Below are 21172 nucleotides of genomic sequence, written 5' to 3'. Positions count from 1 at the left end.
AGGATGGGGGAAGGCAGAAGAGATGGTGCCTCCTGGCAGACGCCGCAGGGTTTGGGAGGCGGGGCTTCGTCTAGGGCGGGGCTTCCCTCGAGGGCGGGGCTTCGCGGAGGTGGGACTCCAACCTCCCCGGCCGGTGACCAAGGGTCCCGTTAGGTCTGAGCGGCCATGGCGGCACGCGCTTTAAGGCTGCTGACCACATTGCTGGCCGTCGCCGCCACTGCCTCCCAGGCTGAGGCCGAGTCCGAGGCGGGATGGGACCTGACGGCGCCTGATCTGCTGTTCGCGGAGGGGACGGCGGCCTATGCTCGCGGGGACTGGGCCGGTGTGGTTCTGAGCATGGAGCGGGCGCTCCGCTCGCGGGCCGCCCTGCGCGCCCTCCGTCTGCGCTGCCGCACTCGGTGTGCCGCCGACCTCCCATGGGAAGTGGACCCAGACTCGCCCCCAAGTTTGGCGCAGGCTTCAGGTGCCTCCGCCCTGCACGACCTGCGGTTCTTCGGAGGCTTGCTGCGCCGCGCCGCTTGCCTGCGCCGCTGCCTCGGGCCGTCGACCGCCCACTCGCTCAGCGAGGAGCTGGAGTTGGAGTTCCGCAAGCGGAGCCCCTACAACTACCTGCAGGTCGCCTACTTCAAGGTGCAGACCTGCCCGAGCCCCGGGCGGCTGGGGGTCCTTCTGGGCGTGGTTGGTTCGGGGAAGAGGGGCGAGGGACGTGTCCGCGGAGAGGGAAAGTGGCCTCTTGGACGAGAAACTTTTCCTGGATCCAGGGAGAGTAGGGACCCTGCCAGGAGACCAGCCTCTCCGGGTTCGCATAGGCAGATGGTGACCCCAAAAGTCCAGCCTGGGGTTAAGGCACATGCCAAGCAAAACTTGGTCTTGTGTTACTCGGGAAGCCGCTTATAGGGAACTACAGCGTCAGCTGTAAATCCTGATTTCATTGTAAGTTACCCAGTGAGAAGCTAAGACCTTTCTACAATATCTTCCTTCCGGTTTGCTTTTCAGTGATGCTCTTCCTGCCGCCTGAGTGCAGCAGCCTTCTTTCAGGACGTGAGGTTGCCACGTCGCCAGTAGGGGCTGTCTGGCCCCTCCCTGTGAGGGACCCTCTGGCTAGTGTGTCAGGTTTCCAAAGAAAATGAGCATTTTTAGAAATTCCAGAGTGCCTTAAGTCCAAGTGTACACCCAGATTTGGAGCGTTTCTGATTTATGATAATGATAGCCAAAACAGACTTCCAGGCATTATTAAATACTGTGTTTGTTAGTTCATTTACCCAGATCCTGGCAATATCCTGTAAAGTAGATGCTATTAGTAGCCCCATTTTATTGGGGGAAAATGGAAGGAGGAGCTGTGTGGGCTTGTCTATTATATCCATAGTTTAACAGACCTTCAGTTCAACTTAGAGACTTACAAAGTCTTGGGGGCCTCAGATTTCCACCTCTGCACAAGCATTCTGCTTACACAGTTCTGCTCCATGCCTCCTAGTTTCTCAGAGGAGTACCGGATTTGACCCCAAAATAATTGGGCTGTGTCTTTGGTTATGTCACTTGACAACACTTTAAAAAATTCTTTGACAAACATTTACTAAACACTTACTACATTCCAGTTTTTGAACAGGTAATGTGCTTGACTTTGTATTTTTTTGTTTTACCCCGCTTTGCAGTGTAAGAGTCATTTTAGTAGTAAGGGCTACTAAAAGAGTATCTATATCCTGCTGTGGAAACACAACAGAGGAAGAATCTAACTGTGTGTCAGAGAAGTTGGACTTGAAAGAAGAGGTGACATTTGAAGCTGATCCCAACTATTGCCGGAGGAGAGGAAGGATAGCCATTTCCGACAGAGTAGGGCCAGAGTGGGAAGAGAATTCTGCAGACTTCATGGACCCATCATCAGAACTAGGTTGTAGGATGCTGATTCTGGAAACCATGTGGGATAAGCCCTGGGAGAAGGAGAAAGTGGTGGCAGAGTGAACCATTAAGAGATGACTGCAGTTGTCCACACGAGAGGGAGAAATCAAGTGCCTTGCGCTCAGAGGGTAAAAAGCTGGAGGTGAAGAGTGTAGAGATGGAGGAGAATGGAGAAAGGCAAGAGTAATGCTGAAAGATACAAAAGAGTCAGTCCATAAAAGAGACAGACTTGAGAGAATTTCTGGAGAAGGAAATGGCAACCCACTCCAGTACTCTTGCCTGGATAATCCCATGGATGGAGAATCCTGGTGCAGGCTACAGTCCATGAGGTCACAAAGAGTTGGACATGACTGAGCGACTTCACTTTCACTTTGAGAGAATTTCTGATTTTACAGTTAGGGATACTTAGGGACAGAGATGGGGATTGTTGACCTTGGGTCACCTAGCTATTTGGGGGTCACAGCCAGGGCTGACTCCTTGTCTAGTGTGCATTTACTAGTACTAAAGTCAGAAAAGAAAAAATTTTTTCTTGGCATATTAGTCATGTGCTGGGAAGAACTGACACAGTGGAAAAGACCCTGATGCTGGGAAAGGTTGAAGGCAGGAGGAGAAGGGGACAACAGAGGATGAGATGGTTGGATGGCATCACCGATTCAATGGACATAAATTTGAGCAAGCTCCAGGAGTTGGTGATGGACAGGGAAGCCTGGCGTGCTGGAGTCCATGGGGTCACAGAGTTGGAGACGACTGAGCGACTGAACTGAACTGAGGATTTACATTCATTGAGCTGACATTTATTAAGCATTTAATATGTGCCCAGTGCCATGTGTTAAAAGCTGCATATATATCCTCTCATTTAACTTTCCCTGCAATCCTGTGAGATTAGGGGATGTATCTATATATTCATTCATTTTTGGCTGTGCTGGGTCTTCATTGCTTTTCGGGGGCTTTTCTCTAATTACAATGAGTTGGGGGCTGCGCTCTAGTTGTGGTGCTCGGGCTTCTCACTTCTGTTGCAGAGCACAGGCTCTAGGGCACGCAGGCTTCGGTAGTTGTGGTGCACAAGCTTAATTACCTGCAGCGTGTGGCATCTTCCCAGACCAGGGATTGAACCCCTGTCCCCTGCATTGCCAGGCAGATTCTTAACCACTGGACCACTAGCAGAGTCCAGGGAATGAGTTTAGAGAATAAACTTTAACTTGTCTAAAACCCCAGCAAGAGAATAATTAAACCTACCATTGTTACCAGTCTGATACCACAACCCATGTTGTTAATCATTATATCATCAGCGATTTCTTCTGGATTCTATATATGAAGCTGTATAATTTTGGAATGCTGGAGTCCATTGCTCTACGCGTTACTGTGGCCTGTAGCACATTTCTTCTCCTCTCATATTTCTATAAAGTCACTAGTTTTAACCTCATGAGCCCTTGGCTTTGAGAAGTCAGAAGATGTCATGTCTGGATTTTGTATAGGACCTTAAGACTTTTTGCCACCCACCTTTTCCTTGAATGAGTCAAAAGCACAAAGGCAAAAAAAAAAAAAAGCTGCTTTTTTTTTTTTCTAGGCAAATTCTTAGGCATGGTCTAATTGTTAACTGCGCTTTCTCCCCTACCCCTAAATCCTTGAGTTCTTGGACTTTGCCAGCTCAGTCCCTACATCTGAATCTCGAGACTGTATTATCTCAGGCAGTCAGTCTTCCATAGCATTCCCCCTACAATAACACCTTTGTTTTAGAATAGAATGTTTATACTTTTGAAGCACAACCTCCTGTAATTTGAGGAATCCCTAATCCTGATTTGAGAAATAGCTGGAAATCTGTTCAGGGCCCCGTGCTTCTAATCTCTGGTATGTAGTTTCTTGCGATAGGTGTGTTTTCTGGGCTTGGGAGGGGCTCGGGCACACTGAGTGGAAGGCTCAGGAAGGCAGGGATTTCCTGTTTACTGTGAACTGCATATTTGGACACCAGACTTCAGGGTTTGCATGTGACAATTATCTTTTTATTCTTCATCCTTAGATAAACAAGTTGGAGAAAGCTGTAGCAGCAGCCCATACCTTCTTCGTGGGCAACCCTGAGCACATGGAGATGCGACAGAACCTGGATTATTACCAGACCATGTCTGGGGTGAAGGAGGCTGACTTCAAGGATCTTGAGGCCAAACCCCATATGGTGAAAAAAAAACAAAAAATGTTATCCTCTTCTCTCATTCTTTTTTTTTGAATTTTATTTTTTTTTAATTTTAATTGAAGGCTAATTACTTTACAATATTGTGTTGGTTTTGCCATACATTCACATGAATCAGCCATGGGTGTACATGTGTTCCCCATCCTGACCCTCCCTCTCACCTCCCTCCCCATCTCACTCTTTATTATAGTGACATTCACTAGGGTTGTTTTCAGATTACAAAAGTTATGTATGTTCATTGTACAACATTAGAAAAATGCAAATACATAAAAAAAAACAGGAATTAATTATCTGTAACAGTGCTACATTCAGAAAACCAGTGGTTGATATTTTGGTCTATTTTTAAAGTCTTTAGTGCCTAATTTTTATGGGCTTCCCTGATGTGCTTAGTGGTAAAAAATCCAACTACCAATGCAGAAGACAAAGGGTTCGATCACTGGGTCAGGAAAATTCCTGGAGAAGGAAATGGCGACCCACTCCAGTATTCTTTCCTGGGAAATCTCATGGACAGAGAAGCCTGGTGGGCTACAGTCCATGGGGTAGCAAAAGAGTTGGACAAAACTTAGTGACTGAACAATAGCAACAAATCTAATTTTTAAACCTAATTTGGTGTCATATTGTGTATATACTTTTAATCATCCTTTTGAATTAACATTTTATCATGTACTTTTTCTCATGTCTTCAAATTTTCTTTGAAAACAATTTTTAATAGCTGCATGGTAATCCATCTTATTCATCAATTGTATTCATTTACTTATCGAATATTTTTGGTTGTATAGATTTTTGCTTTTCACAACAGTGGGTAGTACCATAGTCCTCAGTGTTCTTACCTCTTTAGCAGCTGGTGGCTCAGACAGTAGAGAATCCTCATATAATGTAGAACCCAATCCTGGGTTTGATCCCTGGGTTGGGAAGATCCCCTAAAGAAGGGAACGGCTACCCACTCCAGTATTCTGGCCTGAAGAATTCCATGGACCAAGGAGCCTGGCAGGCTACTGTCCAATGGCATAGTATTTTTATAAAGGGCTTATGTTCTAGTTTATTAATAGAAATAGGCATATTAGAGACAATATCAGAATAGCTTTTAAAAGTAAAATGTGTACATATAGTACTTTATACAACTCTACACAGTTTAGGTTTTGTGTTTGTTTGTTTGTTTTTAGTGATTCTGTAACAAATGAAAATGGTTACTGTCCACAAGAAGGGAGCTGTGTCCCACAGAGAGCAGAAGCAGAGTCTGTAATCAGCAGTCCTTACTGCCAGAAAGATTGCTTTCATCACCTCAAACCACATTCTAACCTCTAAGAGTTCAATGTTTTAAATTAAATTTTATTTTGAAAACTTTCAGCCCTACCAAGAAAAAGTGCAGGAAGGTGACAATGAGAGACTTCCCTGGCGGTCCAGTGACTGTGACTCTGAGCTCCCAGTGCAGGGGCCCCAGGTTTGATCCCTGGTCAGGGAATTAGATTCCACACGCTGCAGCTGAGTTTGCCTGCTGCAACTTAAAGATCCCACGTGCGGCAACTAAGACCCCCACACAGCCAAATAAATAAAAAAAAATTTTTAAGAAAATGACAATGAATTCCCATTTAGCTTTCATCTAGATTGAGTTTGAAGTGAAGTGAATTTGCTCAGTCATGTCCGACTCTTTGCGACCCTGTGAACTGTAGCCTACCAGGCTCCTCAATCCACAGAATTCTCCAGGCAGGAATACTGGAGTGGATTGCCATTTCCTTCTCCAGGGGATCTTCCCGACCCAGGGATCGAACCTGGCTCTCCCGCATTACAGGCAGACGCTTTATCGCCTGAGCCGCCAGGGAAGCAAATGCTTCTAAATTTCAAAAGAAACAAGGAAAGACCCTTTGTAGAAGGCCTTCATTATACAGCAGCCACCCTTTCCGTCGGTAACCTGCGAGGGCTAGGGGAACGCCCGCCGAGGTGGCCGCGGGATAGAAGGGAGAGCCGTCTGCCGCCTGCCCGGCATCTGAGTACCCCTTCCTCCCAGTAGCACGAATTTCGGCTGGGAGTGCGCCTCTACTCCGAGGAGCAGCCGCAGGAAGCCGTGCCCCACCTGGAGGCGGCGCTGCGGGAGTACTTCGTGGCGGACGAGGAGTGCCGCGCGCTCTGCGAAGGGCCCTATGACTACGACGGCTACAACTACCTGGAGTACAATGCCGACCTCTTCCAGGCCATTACAGGTGCGGCTGGAACCCCGCTCCCTATCGGGCCCGCTGGGCTCTCAGCGCGGCAACATGACAGGGCATCTTAGGCCTCATTCCTGAATCTCCTAGAGCTGGGAATCCGACTGAAAACTGCTTCCTCTTGATTTGTTCATCTTAACCAGAATTGGAATCCTGAAGTTGACCTTACAGTTCTCCCTCTCTTCTATTCCTTTCAGATCATTACATCCAGGTCCTCAGCTGTAAGCAGAACTGTGTCACGGAGCTTGCTTCCCACCCAAGTCGAGAGAAGCCCTTTGAAGACTTCCTGCCATCTCATTATAATTATCTGCAGTTTGCCTACTATAACAGTAAGGTCTACTTCCCTCTTTCTCAGCTGCTTTTAACTAAGCCTAAAGCAAGGAAGGCAGGGATTGTGGCCACTGTGCTTCTTTGGCCTGTTTGGCTTCTCTCTGTGGCTCTGGGAGGCACTGTGCCAGGTGATCCCTGGGTGCCTTGTTACAGGCCACCTCCTGGGAAGCCAGTATCAGCAGCCCAAGAAGCTGGGAGAGGGAGACTCTAGGACCTCACTGGTCTCCTCTATAACATTTATAATCTGATTTTGCACTTGAGTTAAGTTATAGCAAGGGCTTCCCTGGTGGCTCAGATGGTAAAGAATCTGCCTACAATGCAGGAGACCCAGGTTCAGTCCCTGGGTTGGGAATATTCCCTGGAGAAGGGATGGCTACCTACTCCAGTATTCTTACCTGGGGAATTCCATGGACAAAGGAGCCTGGTGGGTTACAGTCCATGGGGTTGAAAATAGTTGAACATAACTGAGTGACTAACGCTTTCACTTTTTTCACTTTAAGTTATAGTAAAGGCAAGGATGTATTTCCATTTAAACCAGCTCACAGGACATTTCCCAGCCCTTCTCCTTCATAACAGCACTGATGCTCTGGAGTAGTGAGAGGGGCATGTCAATATCCAGAAAAACAAGTCAGCAGGTCTTTACTGAGTTCCTACTGTGTGCTAAAGTAAGCTTTATAGCATATTCAAGAATATATGCTTTTATAGTTGAGGAAACAAACACATATCAATAAAAGAGATAATCTGCTATTACAGTCTTCCCTTCTCTTCTGAAAGTCCATAGGGGAAAAAAGATAGGAAGGTGGGAATATTCCTGATATTGGTCTAATGAATGGGACTATTAAGGCCAATGTTTGAATTACCTGAGGACACTGAGCACCTTAAAATCAAATACATATTCTATGTGGATTCTGTCATTTCTCTCCCCTAATCAGGCAGTTGTGTTGTGTAGCTGGTGCCTCCTGGCTGTGTCATTATCACCTGGAGCTGTGCTGAGACTGAACTCTAGGTGGTTGGTGGTACCCAAAATGAGATGCTTTCTTTTCACCCATTTTTTCCCCTTTGCAGTTGGGAATTACACACAGGCCATTGAATGTGCCAAGACCTATCTCCTCTTCTTCCCCAATGATGAGGTGATGAGCCAGAATCTGGCCTACTATACAGCCATGCTTGGAGAAGAGCAAGCCAGATCCATTGGCCCCCGTGAGGTGAGAGACTTGCGTTACTTACGGCAGCTGCCAGCTGAACCCAGACCAGAGAGCAGAGTGGGATAGAGAAGGGGGAGCCAGCTGCTGCTTGGGCAGGGTGAGGCAGGGTTCCCAGGCAGGCGTGAATGCCTGGGAAGCATAGGGAATAAGCCGGAGCCTTCATTAGCACAATCTGGGCCCAGAAGTCTGTTCTCTGAGTTGGCAAAGAAAAGCAGAACTGCAGAACAGCCACGTTCTTTGCCTTTTTTAGCATCCCTACTTTAAGACTTGATACTGTTTGGCCAAGATTAATCATTTTCTACTTCATGTTAACTTTTTTTTTTTTCACTCACCACTTTTCTGCCTCCATTTTCCTTCCTGTCCCCTCTTTCTGCCATTGTCTGATCTGTCCCTGTTTCAGCATTAATCCCATATCCTTCCAAAACTGGAAGGAAAATCTATGTGATACAAAGACTAAAATGAGAAGTACTGAAGTGAAAGCACCCCCCATCCCTGCACTGTTGGGAGGACTGTACATTGTGCTGTTCATTTAACAGTGGCTATTTCAGGAATGACAGGTGATTTTTTTTTTATTTTGCTCATTTGTATTTTCTAAATTCCCTGCACTGAATGAGTATTATTTTTGTATTAAAAACATGAAAAGAGAGGATTTTCCTAGATGTCCAGTGGTTAAGACTCCACACTTCCACTGAAGCAGATGCAGGTTCGATCCCTGGTCAGGGAACTAAGATCACATGCCTCAGGGCATCACCAAAAAATAAATAATAAAATAGCCTAAAAAAAAACCACACACACACACACGAAAAGTTCTCTGTTTTAACTTAATGAAGTTTGGCACTGTGAACCTTCTTATTTGTGCATATGCCACGCACAGGCCCTAGATCCTCTCCTTCTTGAGCTCAGAACAATGAGGTGGATTTGAAGTCACTAATCTAGGCTCAAGTCCTGACTCCTCCACTTACTAGCCATGTGATTTTTGGCACATCGTGTGGGATCTTAGTCATGCTGCTTTGCTCTTCTGAGTCTGTCTCTTCTGCTATAAAATAGGACTGTGGTTCTTGCTCTGTCTTCAACACAGGATGAGTATGAAGGTCAAATGAGATAGTGAGCTGGGACTTCCCTGACAATCCAGTGGTTAAGACTCAGCACTTTCACTGCTGTTGGCCAGGGTTCAGTCCCTGGTCAGGGAACCAAGATCCCACAAGCCTCAAGGTGCAGTCAAAAAAAAGAGAGAGAGTAAGCCAACAGGCACTGTACAACATGTTGTGTGGACAGGTAGCATCACAGGGGTCTGGACAATGGTACATGAGTAGCAGTTGGAGGGTTTTCTCACTTCTAACCTCAGTTACCTCCTGAAACCAGGGGGCTTATCACTGTGGCCCTTAATCACTTGTGTCCTGCTGGCCTCACCCAAACCCCAGCCTGTAAAATTGGCTATAACTTTGGACGAACTTTTCACTTTGTCAGCAACAACAACAAAGATTAATAGCTACGATTGTTCTAGAAGCCCCTCAGTTGTTAACGCATCACATCTCTTGGACAAATGAAAGGGATAAGAAAACAGGTCCACCCCTGGGCTGTTTAACCAATGATTCAGCGGCCTGGGATTCACCCCGCAGCTGTACTGCACATTTGTGCAAAGGTAGTGTGCACAGCTGTGCATCAGAACACTGCTGCTGAAAGCAAAATAACTAGAAACAAGCTCAATGCCATCAATTTGGAGACTCGTTGAATCAGTCTTGGTACATTCATTCAGTGACATACAAGATAACTCGTAAATTGCATGAGTAGATTACTATGCACCAATATGATATTGTCTCCATGATAATAATTTTAGGTAAAGAAAAAAATTTAACATAACTGTTCATGGAGATTATTCCCCCACCCCCAACCCCCAGGCATGGGCCTGTAAGTCAGGGGTTGGAGGAAAGACCTGAACATTTCTATTTATATCTATCAGCTCTCTGTGGGTTTAGCTGTGTATGTTTTACCTTCATGTCTTTTTGAGTGCCATCTGAAACCACCTTGGAAAGGTATACAATATGGCATTTGTAGGATACTGCAGTGAATATAATAAAAGAGGTGCCAGCAAGCTAGAGTGGATGCATGGGAGAGAAGGGAGTGCTTGGAGAGTCAGGGAGGGCTTTGCAAGAGGCAGTGGTGGTGACATTCGGTTTTTAAAGCCTACAGTAGGTGAATGAGACAGGGAAGGGCTGTTTGGATGGAGAGCAGCATGTACAACACCTACCCAACTATCCCATGCAAATGGAGGATGGTGCCAGGGAGCTGCAGGCAACGGGGCCTGGGAGGATCAGATTCTGAAGGTTCTTGAGTGCCTCTCTAGGACCTTGGACTCTATGCGGCAGGGAGTGGTGAGTCCTGGAAGGGTTTGAAGCAGCCTGATGAGCTATTATGGTGCAGGGTTCAGAATGGGACGTGCTGGGGGCCATGTGGCACCAAGAGAGCTGCCAAGCCCTGAGGGAGGCAGGGGAGCCAACCAGGTGGAGGAGGGAGGTGGAACTGGCAGCCTGGGTTGGGGGGTGGTTTTCACTCCTCCCTTCTCTCCATGTCTAATTAGGTACCCTGTTTCAGTCTGGGACCCACTCCAGTATTCTTGCCTGGAAAATTCCATGGGCAGAGGAGCCTGGCAGGCTAAAATATTTGGGGTTGCAAAGAGTAGGACATGACTTACAGACTGAGCAATAGAGCACACACCCAAAATTCCCAGTCTGGGAGACCTGTGTGTGTTGCTGGCCACAGGGCTCCAGAGTGTACAGGTGGCAGGGTGGAAGGGACTCACAGCCTCCCTTCCTGCCTGCACTCCAGCCCAGGGGGGCTAACTTTTCCTCTGTTCACTGGGAGAAGCAGGGAGATGATGTGGTAGTAACACACTTCCCATTCTGGTTGTTGTGGCACTTTCCTGTTGAAAATAAGCACCCTTTAAATGTGTGTGGCATTTTATAGTTTACAAAAATCTTTTGTAGCTTTTCTTTCACTTGATTCTCATAAAAGTCCAGTGAGGTGGCATCACCAACCTACCCTGAAGTTAAAAACCAAGGTTCTTCCTTCCTAGATCTGGCGTCCTGAGCATCTCCAATAGAAGGAGTCCTCCTCTTGCCATCCCCTCCCATGTGGAGACTGTTTACCCTTGTCATTGTCCTCTTTGGCTGCTAGATGGTGACCACCTGGCTTTGAGATGGCACTTCTCCCGGCCTCTTTGCTCAGTTAAGATCCCCCTCACCCTTACCCTTAATGGCCATATTAGTGAGTCTTGGGCAGAAAGAGAAAATGAGTGGTCAGTCTACCATTTCTAACTAGAACCACCCTTCTGGTAAGAAGGTAACTCACATCTGTTGATCCCCATCCCAGGCCAAAAACTGAGCTGGATCTTTACACCCATCATCTCGTTGAGCTGGGTGTTCACACCCATCTTCTCATTCTGTCATCACAGGTGCCCTGTGAGGTGGGCGCTGTTCTCTCTTTTTTAGAGATGAGGACATTTAGGCTCCAAGAAATGAGTTAACCTGCACGGTGGCCTGTCACTGCCTATGGTGACGAGAATCTCTGCTCCCCTGCTTTATCCCAGTGCCAGCATAGTTCTGACACAAAGCTGCCACTTGGAAAATCAGTGTTGAAGGAGTAAGTGGTAGAAGTAGGGCTTGCAGCCTCATAGGGCTGCTGCAGAGGGTTAAAGGAGTTAACACATGCCTGGAAAATCCCATGGACGGAGGAGCCTGTTAGGCTGCAGTCCATGGGGTCGCTAAGAGTCGGACATGACTGAGCGACTTCACTTTGACTTTTCACTTTCGTGCATTGGAGAAGGAAATGGCAACCCACTCCAGTATTCTTGCCTAGAGAATCCCAGGGATGGGGGAGCCTGGTGGGCTGCCGTCTGTGGGGTCGCACAGAGTCGGACACGACTGAAGCGACTTAGCAGCAGCAGCTTTGTGTCCAGCACTTGGTGAGGGAGGCCAATCATTTCAACTCCTCAGGAAGGGCTTCGCTGGTGATTCAGTGGTTAAGACTCCACGTAATGCAGGGGGCCCAGGTTCCATCCCTGCTCAGGGAACTAGATCCCACATGCCATGACTGAGAGTTCACATGCTGCAACTAAAGATCTTCCATAAAAAAATAAAAAGATCTCGCATGCACAGTGAAGATCCTGAGTGTCACAACTAAGACCCGACACTAAGATCCACATAAATACATATTTTTTAAAATAATTTTATCCCTTAAAAAATGTAAAAGATGAACTCCCTCAAAAATGTCCATCTTCCTCTTGAGTAAATATAAGAGGTGATATAGGTAGGCCTCATTGACGCCTTTAAAGTTTTCCTTATTGCCCTCACCTTTTGTTTCAACTGACACCGTCTTCTTTCTCTTTTCCTTCCTCCTTCTGCTGCTAGGAGACTAGCAGGGCACCTAGGGAAAGATGGGATCCGGAAGGTGCTTAGTTTCCCTACCCCGGGTTAGCCCACCAGTGGAAGGGCCGGGTGCTGGGCCCCGTTGCTCCTTCTGCAGCTGCCTGGCTCCGGGGAGGGAAACCGTCTGCTCCAAGTCTGAGGGGAGACACATGACACAGGATAAAGCACACGGACTTTAGGATTAGAGAGACCCAGCCTTGGACGTGGGTCCCTGCTCTGCTGTTTCCTGTTGTGTCACGCCACAACAGGACACAGCATTGTCCCTCCGTACCTCAGTGTCCCCATCTGTAAAATGGGGATAGTTGGATCAACCTCAAGGTGGCCGCAAAGATTGAATGAATAACACAGGAGTCACCTAACACCTAGTTTTTAAGTTGTTTGTTTGTTTTTCCCTGAGTACCAAACTCCTGTAAAAGTTGAGAAGGCGTTTTCCTTCTTTGAAGACTAATTGTTCCTGAGAATCCTCAGGTTTTCTGTCTCAGAGGGTAATGGCAGAGGAAGGAAGGGGGCGTTTTCTCTTCAAGGGAAGCCTGGCTCTGCCACCTCAGACATGCTGCTTGTGCCAGGCAAGAGGAACCCTCGAGCACAAAAGTGAGGCTTTTGTCCCAAACTGGGGGACGGACACACGAGTGGTGGTGGGAGAGGAAGCCTCGGGTCACACTGGGAGCAGAAGTGTAGATGCGGGGTGGAGGGCAGGGGGGTGGGGGGCCGAGAGCTAGCGGCAGGGCTGAGTTCCAGAGCGTGCCTCCCGCTGTGTGCCCTCAGAGTGCCCAGGAGTACCGCCAGCGGAGCCTGCTGGAGAAGGAACTGCTTTTCTTCGCCTATGACGTTTTTGGAATTCCCTTTGTTGATCCGGTGAGCCAGGGTGCGGGGGTGAGTGGTGGGCAAGGAGTGGGGTGAGCTGTACACCAGGTGACTCCGGGGAGAAGACTGGTGGACAAGAGACAAGGGGGAATTCTGGCTAGCTAGATATAGGTGACTTGGTCCCAAAGACATCTCCCTTTGTCTCCTGGAAGGGGTCTGGTGAGGAGGTGGACTTCCTGTAGGCCCTGGCCCACTCATCAAGACCTAGAGGATTCACCAGGCCTCTGGCACTGTTCATTTCCTCCTGCTCTGCTTTTAGGATTCATGGACTCCAGTGGAGGTGATTCCTAAGAGACTGCAAGAGAAACAGAAGTGAGGCCCTTGAAGAAACTGCATGAGTGGATCGGTGTGATGAAGCACTTGAGGCTTCCCGAGCCCAGGCAGATGTGAACTCCTGGCAAGGGGTGGGCAGGTCCAGTCTGGGGAGCCGGGGTGGGAGCCTGGGTGGGCCCCGGGATGCAGGGCTCAGAGCGGCTGTGCTCACAGGTCAGAACGGGAAACAGCTGCCCGCATCTCCCAGGAAATCGGGAACCTTATGAAGGAGATCGAGACCCTCGTGGAGGAGAAGACCAAGGAGTCACTGGACGTGAGCAGGCTGACCCGGGAAGGTGAGAGGATGGGCTCGGGGCAACCTTGGCCATCGTGGGGGCAGAAGGGACAGGGTCCCCATGTCAGCTGGGCAGCTCCCATGAGAGGGCAGCCTCGGAAGCTGAGCTGGCACGGGTCACAGTCAGGGTCACCCTTCCTTACTCACCCACGGGACTTCTGCTTGCAAAGATAACTGAGAATTGGCCTTTGGTTAAGAAATAAGACGCCTGTGTCACAGGGACACTAGTTCACTTTGGTAAGTATTTAGAGGAGAAAACTCGTGTCCTTGCCCCCAAACCGTTTCCTCCCAACTGCCATTAATCGTTCTGTAACCAAGCTTCAGAGTCTTGAGGTGTCCTTTGATGCCCCCTTGCCTGTCGCCTCCAGTCCACTGGCGAGGCCTACCGAGTGGGACTCCGCTCTCTTTCTATCTCCCCAACCCTTTTCATGTCCCACTGCCTCGGGCCAGTGACGCGTTCCCAGCCCCCCGTCGGCACCCTTCTTTCCTCTTCCAGGCTGTCCTTGCCCCTTCCACTGGGGGGCAAGAGCAGTCTCCAAACACCGGGGCTCCTGACACCATCCCCTCATCTCCCCTTTAACTGTAGGCCCCTTCCCACTGGGGGGCAAGAGCAGTCTCCAAACACCGGGGCTCCTGACACCATCCCCCTCATCTCCCCTTTAACTGTAGGCTCCACTCTTGCCTTGTTTACACCTTTCCTCATCCTTGAGCCTCTCTCTGCCCACAAGTCCCTGTTCAGGTCTCTCCGTCCTCCTGCACACTTTCTACCATCCCTGCCCGTGCGGCATCTCAGATACACCCCACAGAGTCTTTCTTAAACTCCAGGCCAGTCAGGAGCCCCTGCCTATTATTTATTTGTTTGCGCTGGGTCTTGGTTGTGGCAGCAGGATCTTTAGTTGCAACATGTGGGATCTAGTTCCCTGACCAGGGATCGAACCCAGGGCCCCCTGCATTAGGAGCACAGAGTCTCAGTCACTGGACCACCAGGGAATTCCCTCCCCTCCCTCTTTCTGTTGAATTTTCAAGGCACTCTGTGCTTTCACAAGACCTGCTTTGTGCGGCTTATTGTGTGATTATTGGAACAGGTTCTGTCTTCAGGTGTTAATCCCTCACCTCTTCTAGCACCAGTGCCTGGCACATGCTGAGGCTGGAATAAATAGAGTTGATTTGGTGTCTGGGATGTCCCCAGCACAAAGGGATACCAGGAGAAACTGAAGAGAGAAAAGACTGGCCTTTATGGTTGCTTCAATTAACAGTGGTTAATTTAAAAAGATTAGCACATTAAATAATTTGTCTGTCATTCGTTTATTTTCAGAGAGCTTTCACTCTACTCTGTTATTTGTCTTGATTCTCATAATTGCCTGAGAGGTGGGTTTGGGCAGATTGTAAGATCCTCATTTTTAAATAGATGATATGGTGGTGGCTAAACTTTTTTTTTTTTTCCTAATTGAAGGATAATCACTTTACAGTGTGCCACTGGTGATGGGTAAACTTTTAAGCATTTACTCCAAGCCGAGTATTGTGCTAAACTTCTTAAGTTGTCTTATTATTCTTTATATTAAGCTTATGATATACCAGGAGAAACTGAAGAGAGAAGGACTGGCCTTTAAGATATTATTTTGCAGATGAGATAAGGCTCAGGGAGGTTAAATAACTTGCCAAGGTCAGACAGCTAGTAAGTGGAGGATCCAGGAGTCAAACCCAGTTCTTTCTGGTCTTGAGCTCATGTTATAGGAATGTCTATGATGTTTCCCCAACAATGTGTGAAGGCCCACGAGCCAGCAGCTGCGGACCAGTGCTTGGACCTCCTGTCCTAAGTTCCGTCCTCTGGTTCAGCCCACCTTTGGAAGTGACCAAATGGAAGGTTTCTCTGGTAAACAGGAATCAACTGTAATTTCTATTCCTTACAGGAGGGTAGTATCTGATGGAGAGTGTCTGAACCGCTGCTGGATTTAGCTAGTCTTGTCACTGCTTTGCAGGTGGCCCCCTGCTGTATGACGGCATCAGACTCACCATGAACTCCAAAGTCCTGAATGGTTCCCAGCGGGTGGTGATGGATGGCGTCATCTCTGACGAGGAGTGCCAGGAGCTGCAGAGACTGACCAATGTGAGGGAGCCCGGTGACCACACTGCCTCCCTAAGGGCCCAGCATCCCCCAACTAGGTGCCTCTTAGGTCTGGGCGGTTGCCTGCCCCTTGCTCTGGGCAGTTGACCACCTCTTCCCGGGCTCTCAGCTGCCTGGCTAACTCTACCTGTTCTGGGGGCCTCCTAGGCAGCAGCAACTTCAGGAGATGGCTACCGGGGTCAGACCTCCCCACACACCCCCAGCGAGAAGTTCTACGGTGTCACCGTCTTCAAGGCCCTCAAGGTAGGGTCAGTACTCTGTTCTAGGTGTGGAGAGGAGGGAGGGGGTGCCCAGGCTCTGAGGGGGAGTTGGAGAAGGTGGCGGGAAGGGGGAAAGTATCTGCCTGTCAGCATTCCAGCTGCCATGGAGGCAGGATAAACCACGCTGGGTGAGGCTGACTTTTGAACCGTGGCTCTTAGTGTAATAAAACTGAGGCAAGCGAGTAAGACTAATACCCCAAGTTTGAGAGTGCTTTCTGAAGAACAGCTACACTTTCTAAAAATATTTACTTTTATTTCTTGGTGGCACTGGGCCTTAGTCGCAGCACGCGGGATCTGTAGCTGTGGTACCTGAGCCCTTAGTTGCAGCATGTGGGATCTAGTTCCCTGACCAGAGATCAAACCTGGGCTCCCTGCGTTGGGAGCACAGAGTCTTAGCCACTGGACCACCAGGGAAGTCCCAGAATGGCTCTACTTCTGAGCAGGATGCATGAGTTATTTATAAAGAGAAATGTGAAGGGGAGGGGAGCGGGCGACGGCAGAGGGTCACGTGCGGGAAGCAGAGGGACTGCGCCTTCACGAGCACCGAGAAGTGGGGCCAGGTGCCTCCCTGGTCTCTGTCGGCCTCCAGAAGGAGGGGCGCCCAGGGCCCCTGACCCAGGCTGACCCTGCTCTCGTCGGCAGCTGGGGCAGGAAGGGAAGGTTCCTCTGCAGAGCGCCCACCTGTACTACAACGTGACGGAGAAGGTGCGCCGCGTCATGGAGTCGTACTTCCGCCTGGATACCCCGCTCTACTTCTCCTACTCCCACCTGGTGTGCCGCACCGCCATCGAAGGTGGGCCTCCCTCACCCCGCAGCCCCCGCCCGCCCGGCAGACCCCGCCCCAGGCACTGGACGAGGAGAAGAGCAGGCACGGGCCCTTTTATCCTGCTGGGGAACGCAGTGCGCGCTGCGGAAGGAGTTAGAGTCAGTCTCCCTGGGCAGTCAAGAGGGCTTCCCAGAGGCGGTGACGGCGGTTACACGGCATGAATAGGGGTTGTGGAGTACATGGGGCGATGGGAGGATGTTTAAGCCAGAGGGAACAGCAGCCATGTACAAAGGAGTGGAAGCACTGACCAACCAGCAGCTGGGGGAGCTGAGAAAGTTGCCATTTCTGGAGAGGAAGGTCGGGGAGGTGGGGAGGCGGGGCAGCCAAGTGAGGCCGGCGAGGGCCTCAGAGGCCGAATCACAGAGCGCTGCTAGTTGGACATGACTTAGAGACTAAACAACAAGCTTCAAGAGCACTTTTCATCCTCTAAGTCAGTGGTTCTCAGCATCAGGGTTGGGCATACAGGTGTCTAGATGAATCATGAGCTGTGTTTTAAGTTTTCTGCCACTAATTTTTAAATACCAAATTTGTGAGAGAACTCCTTATTTTATAAGTTAGGGCAGACTGGAGGTCACTCATCGTTCACTCTCCCTCTGTCAACATTCCCTTTTGCGTCCCTGCGGAGGGGTGAGGTACAGCCAGTGTCCAGGACTTACATATGACCCACAGCCGGGTCTGTCCTGCCAGAGCCTTCAGTGGCCCCGGTGCGGACGTTCCGCTGATGGTGGCAGAGGTTAGGGCTTTACTGTCCCTCAGAATGTCTGGAATCCTACCATAATCTGGGCGCACCAAAGGAATATGCCAGGCTTGCAACTGTGTTATGGTCTCCAGGTAGGGGTGCCCTGGGGCCTGGCCAGGAGGAAGCCAGTGGTCAGGCAGGGGAGGGCTGGATGAGGCCTTGTCTTTATCCCACCAATGTTGAGGATTTAAGGTTGATCTTGCTGCTGTGTCAAAAGACTCGAAGGTGTGGATCAAACCAGAGGAGGGAAGCTGGTCGGCAGTGACCCAAACGCACCCCCCAGGCCAGCAGGAGAGCTGCATGGCCGTCCCCTGAGAGCCCCAGTGCTAATGTGTGTCCCCTTGGCCGCAGAGGCACAGGCTGAGAGGAAGGACGGTAGCCACCCCGTCCACGTGGACAACTGCATCCTGAACGCCGAGGCCCTCGTGTGCATCAAGGAGCCCCCTGCCTACACTTTCCGGGACTTCAGGTGCCAGTGGTCCTCAGGTCCCCAGGGCCCCGTGCCTTGCTCCCTCCTCCAACACATGCACGCTTGGGACCAGCTTTTCCCAGAGTCCAGGACCCTCTGGGTTGGAAATCAGACAGTATGGGAATGGTTACAGTGTAGTGGGAGAACAGAATGGAGAGAGGAGGATGTGGTGCAGAAACAGCCCAGAGAAGGGCATGGTGTGTGCTCAGGGCTGAGGGTGGGGAGGCGGGAAGGTCAGGAGTCCTGTTCGTGAGGCTTCAGAGAAGGTTCTGGAAAGCTTTCTTCCTATGAAAGGCCCCCCTCCAGCTGCTGGCTGGGAGCACTTGGAGGTGACAGCACTGGAGCTGCGGGTTTTCTCGGGGGCGGGAGGAGGAAGTTGGTGTCGAGATGCTCTCTGCCTTTCCCAGTGCCATTCTTTATCTGAACGAAGACTTCGATGGAGGAAACTTTTATTTCACTGAACTAGATGCCAAGACCGTGACGGTGAGTGCGCCCGTCCTTGGGAGACAGAAACCCTCAAGGTGCAGTGGGCAGAATGGCCGGCTGGCCTTCCTGGTAGCCAGCACTCCCCTCCCCAAACCAGGAGGCTTCTGACCTGTCACCTTTTCTCTTTAGCGCTGGGCTTTGGGCAGGCAGGCAGAGGAGCCATCCCCCCAGCCCGACCTGAATGACCTCATGTCCCTTCTGAAGGCAGGTTTCAGTCTCTGACCTGCGCACCCGCCTCGCTGTCCCCTTTAGGCAGAGGTGCAGCCCCAGTGCGGAAGGGCCGTGGGATTCTCTTCCGGCACGGAAAACCCGCATGGAGTAAAGGCCGTCACCAGAGGGCAGCGCTGTGCCATCGCCCTCTGGTTCACTTTGGATGCTCGACACAGCGAGAGGGTGAGAGCAGCTGGTGCTGCCGTGACCTGTTCCCGGCAGGACCCCTGTTCTGCTTCCTCCTTCCCCAGTCCCACTGCCGATGCTTAGACGGGAAAGAAACGCTGGGCTTGGGAGTCCAGAGAGACTCTTCGCTCTGGCACTGTGTCACCGTGGTCCCTGGCCCTTCCTTCCTTGTCAGTAGGGCTCCAGGTGGGGGACCGGGGGGACAGGATGGGGGAGTGACCCTGGTTCTTGGTCCCTCACTGGGTATCACCTCTGCTACCTGTGCCCACGACCTGTTAGGAAGAGGATGAGCTCGGAGGCCGCAGAGGAAGAACCTTCTTGTTCTCCAGGAAGTAGCACCTGGGTGATGGTGAGTACCTGGTCCAGAGGCCTCCCTGAACAGCCAGGGCTTTGTCCTTGCAGGACCGAGTGCAGGCGGACGACCTGGTAAAGATGCTCTTTAGCCCAGAAGAGATGGACCTCCCCCACGAGCAGCCCCAAGAAGCCCAGGAGGGGACCCCCGAGCCCCTACAGGAGCCCGTCTCCAGCAGTGAGTCAGGGCACAAGGATGAGCTCTGACAACTCCCGTGGATGGTGATCAGACCCACACGAGGGACTCTGTCCTGCAGCCTGGACTGGCCAGCCCCGGGCAAGGAGCAGTGGGAACCCAGGCCTGCCGCCCAGCTGAGGGGGCTCTGCTCACGGCCGTCCGCATGGTGCTGCTGCTCTTGGAGTGGACATGGCGAGATGGCCCTCTCCCCTCTGGGCCTGACTGAGGGCTCAGGATGCAGGCCCAGAGCCACTCTGGGGGCCCACACAGGCAGCCACGTGACAGCAATACAGTATTTAAGTGCCTGTGTAGACAACCAAAGAATAAATGATTCGTGGTTTTTTTTACCTGGTGGTTTTTTCAGAGTGGAAATATGCCCATTGGCCCTAGAGGTCTCACTTGATGAAAATTGTTCTGGGCAGGACACAGTGGCAGGCCCGCTGTGAGGAGGCCTGGTGCCACACCTGGCTTGGCCACTTCCTGTGCAGCCTCAGGCCAGACACTTAACCTTGGGGACCTCGGGGTTGTCATATGTATGAGGGGGACCATAATCCCTGGTCTGTCCACCTCCCGGGCAGTTGTGTGGCCCAGAGGCGGTATCGGATGTGACAGCATTTTGTAAACTGGAACGCTCTGGGTGGATGGCAAGGATTATCTTTAATCCTTCTCTGGCAGCCAGCATCGGTCAGCAGTGCCCTGGCGTGGTGCCCCCGTGTCGGCCACATGCATCCTGCTCTGCTGTCTGGCCTCTGGGTCCTCAGACCTCAGGGTCTCCATGTGCAGGACAACGCACACCTCTAGGAGACAGTGACAGACCTACCGCTTCAGCTCCTCTGGCCTCAGGCTCATCTCCCATCCTGGGCTTGAGAGGCAGGGGGGTCGTGAGTTGGGAACCTGCAGTCTGAGAGCCCATTTATTCATTTAACCCACGTTTATTTATTGAGCACCAGCTATGTGTCTGGTGCTGGGAACATGGAAGCAAACAAAACAAGTCCCTGCCCTTGTAGAGCTTGTACTTTAGTAAGGAGACAGGTAACAAACACATAAGTGTGTGTGTGTGTGAGAGAGCCTTTGAGGTAGATAAGAAAGCAGGTTAGGCCCTAAGTGGGGACCAGCAACAAGGAGGCCAACCTGGTGGCACAGAGTGGGCAAGGAGAGCAGCCAGTGAGGTCAGGGTCCCGGGGGCCATAGGGAGCACCTGGGCTTGACTCAGTGGGACAGGAGCCCTTGGAGGATTTTGAGCAGGGGTTGGGGGCGTCTGACTTACATTTTAAAGGCCTCAGTGAAGAATGTACATGGAAAATGGGCTCCAAGAGCAAGTATGGAGACAAGGAGAGCAGAGCAAAGGCTGCTGCATTGACCCTGGGGAGAGATGGAGGCGGTGTGGATCGGGCGTTGGCAGTGGAAAAGGTCAGGTTCTGGATCTCTTCAAAGTAGAACCAAAAGGGACTTCCCTGGGGGTCCAGTGGCTAAGACCCTGCATTCCCAACTTTGTAGGGGACCCGAGTTTGATCCCTGAACAGGGAACTAAGATCCCACGTGCCACAGCTAAAACCTGGCACAGCCAAGTAGATAAATATTCTTAAAATTTTTTAAAGTAGAGCCGACAGGAGTCACTGATGGGTTGGCT

At 50.6% G+C, this 21172-nt stretch overlaps 1 protein-coding gene across 2 annotated transcripts; it reads left to right on the top strand.

The window, feature by feature from the left end:
* The first annotated feature begins 103 nt into the window (after nt 1-103).
* Nucleotides 104-19889, top strand: P3H1 (prolyl 3-hydroxylase 1). Of its 2 annotated transcripts, XM_086382816.1 has the most exons (15): nt 104-630; nt 3914-4066; nt 6090-6279; nt 6480-6611; nt 7678-7817; nt 13007-13096; nt 13365-13417; nt 13592-13713; nt 15692-15819; nt 15985-16080; nt 16740-16890; nt 18014-18131; nt 18539-18614; nt 18870-19010; nt 19416-19889. In XM_086382816.1, the coding sequence occupies exons 1-15, from the start codon at nt 166-168 to the stop codon at nt 19569-19571; spliced, it is 2211 nt and encodes a 736-aa protein (XP_086238942.1). In that variant the 5' UTR covers nt 104-165; the 3' UTR covers nt 19572-19889. The 2 variants fall into 2 exon arrangements, 1 of the variants encoding a protein (XP_086238942.1); XR_015157137.1 differs by lacking the exons at nt 15692-15819; nt 15985-16080; nt 16740-16890; ... (2 more) ...; nt 18870-19010; nt 19416-19889 and having other exon boundaries at nt 13365-13485; nt 13592-13711.
* Nucleotides 19890-21172: the final 1283 nt, after the last annotated feature.

This window comes from Bos grunniens, chromosome 3, assembly GCF_055505025.1.
Source record: "Bos grunniens cultivar Pamir isolate PY7600 chromosome 3, Bosgru_T2T1.0, whole genome shotgun sequence".
In the NCBI taxonomy this organism is placed as follows: Eukaryota; Metazoa; Chordata; class Mammalia; order Artiodactyla; family Bovidae; genus Bos; species Bos grunniens.
This window is presented reverse-complemented; position numbering and strand designations above follow the sequence as displayed.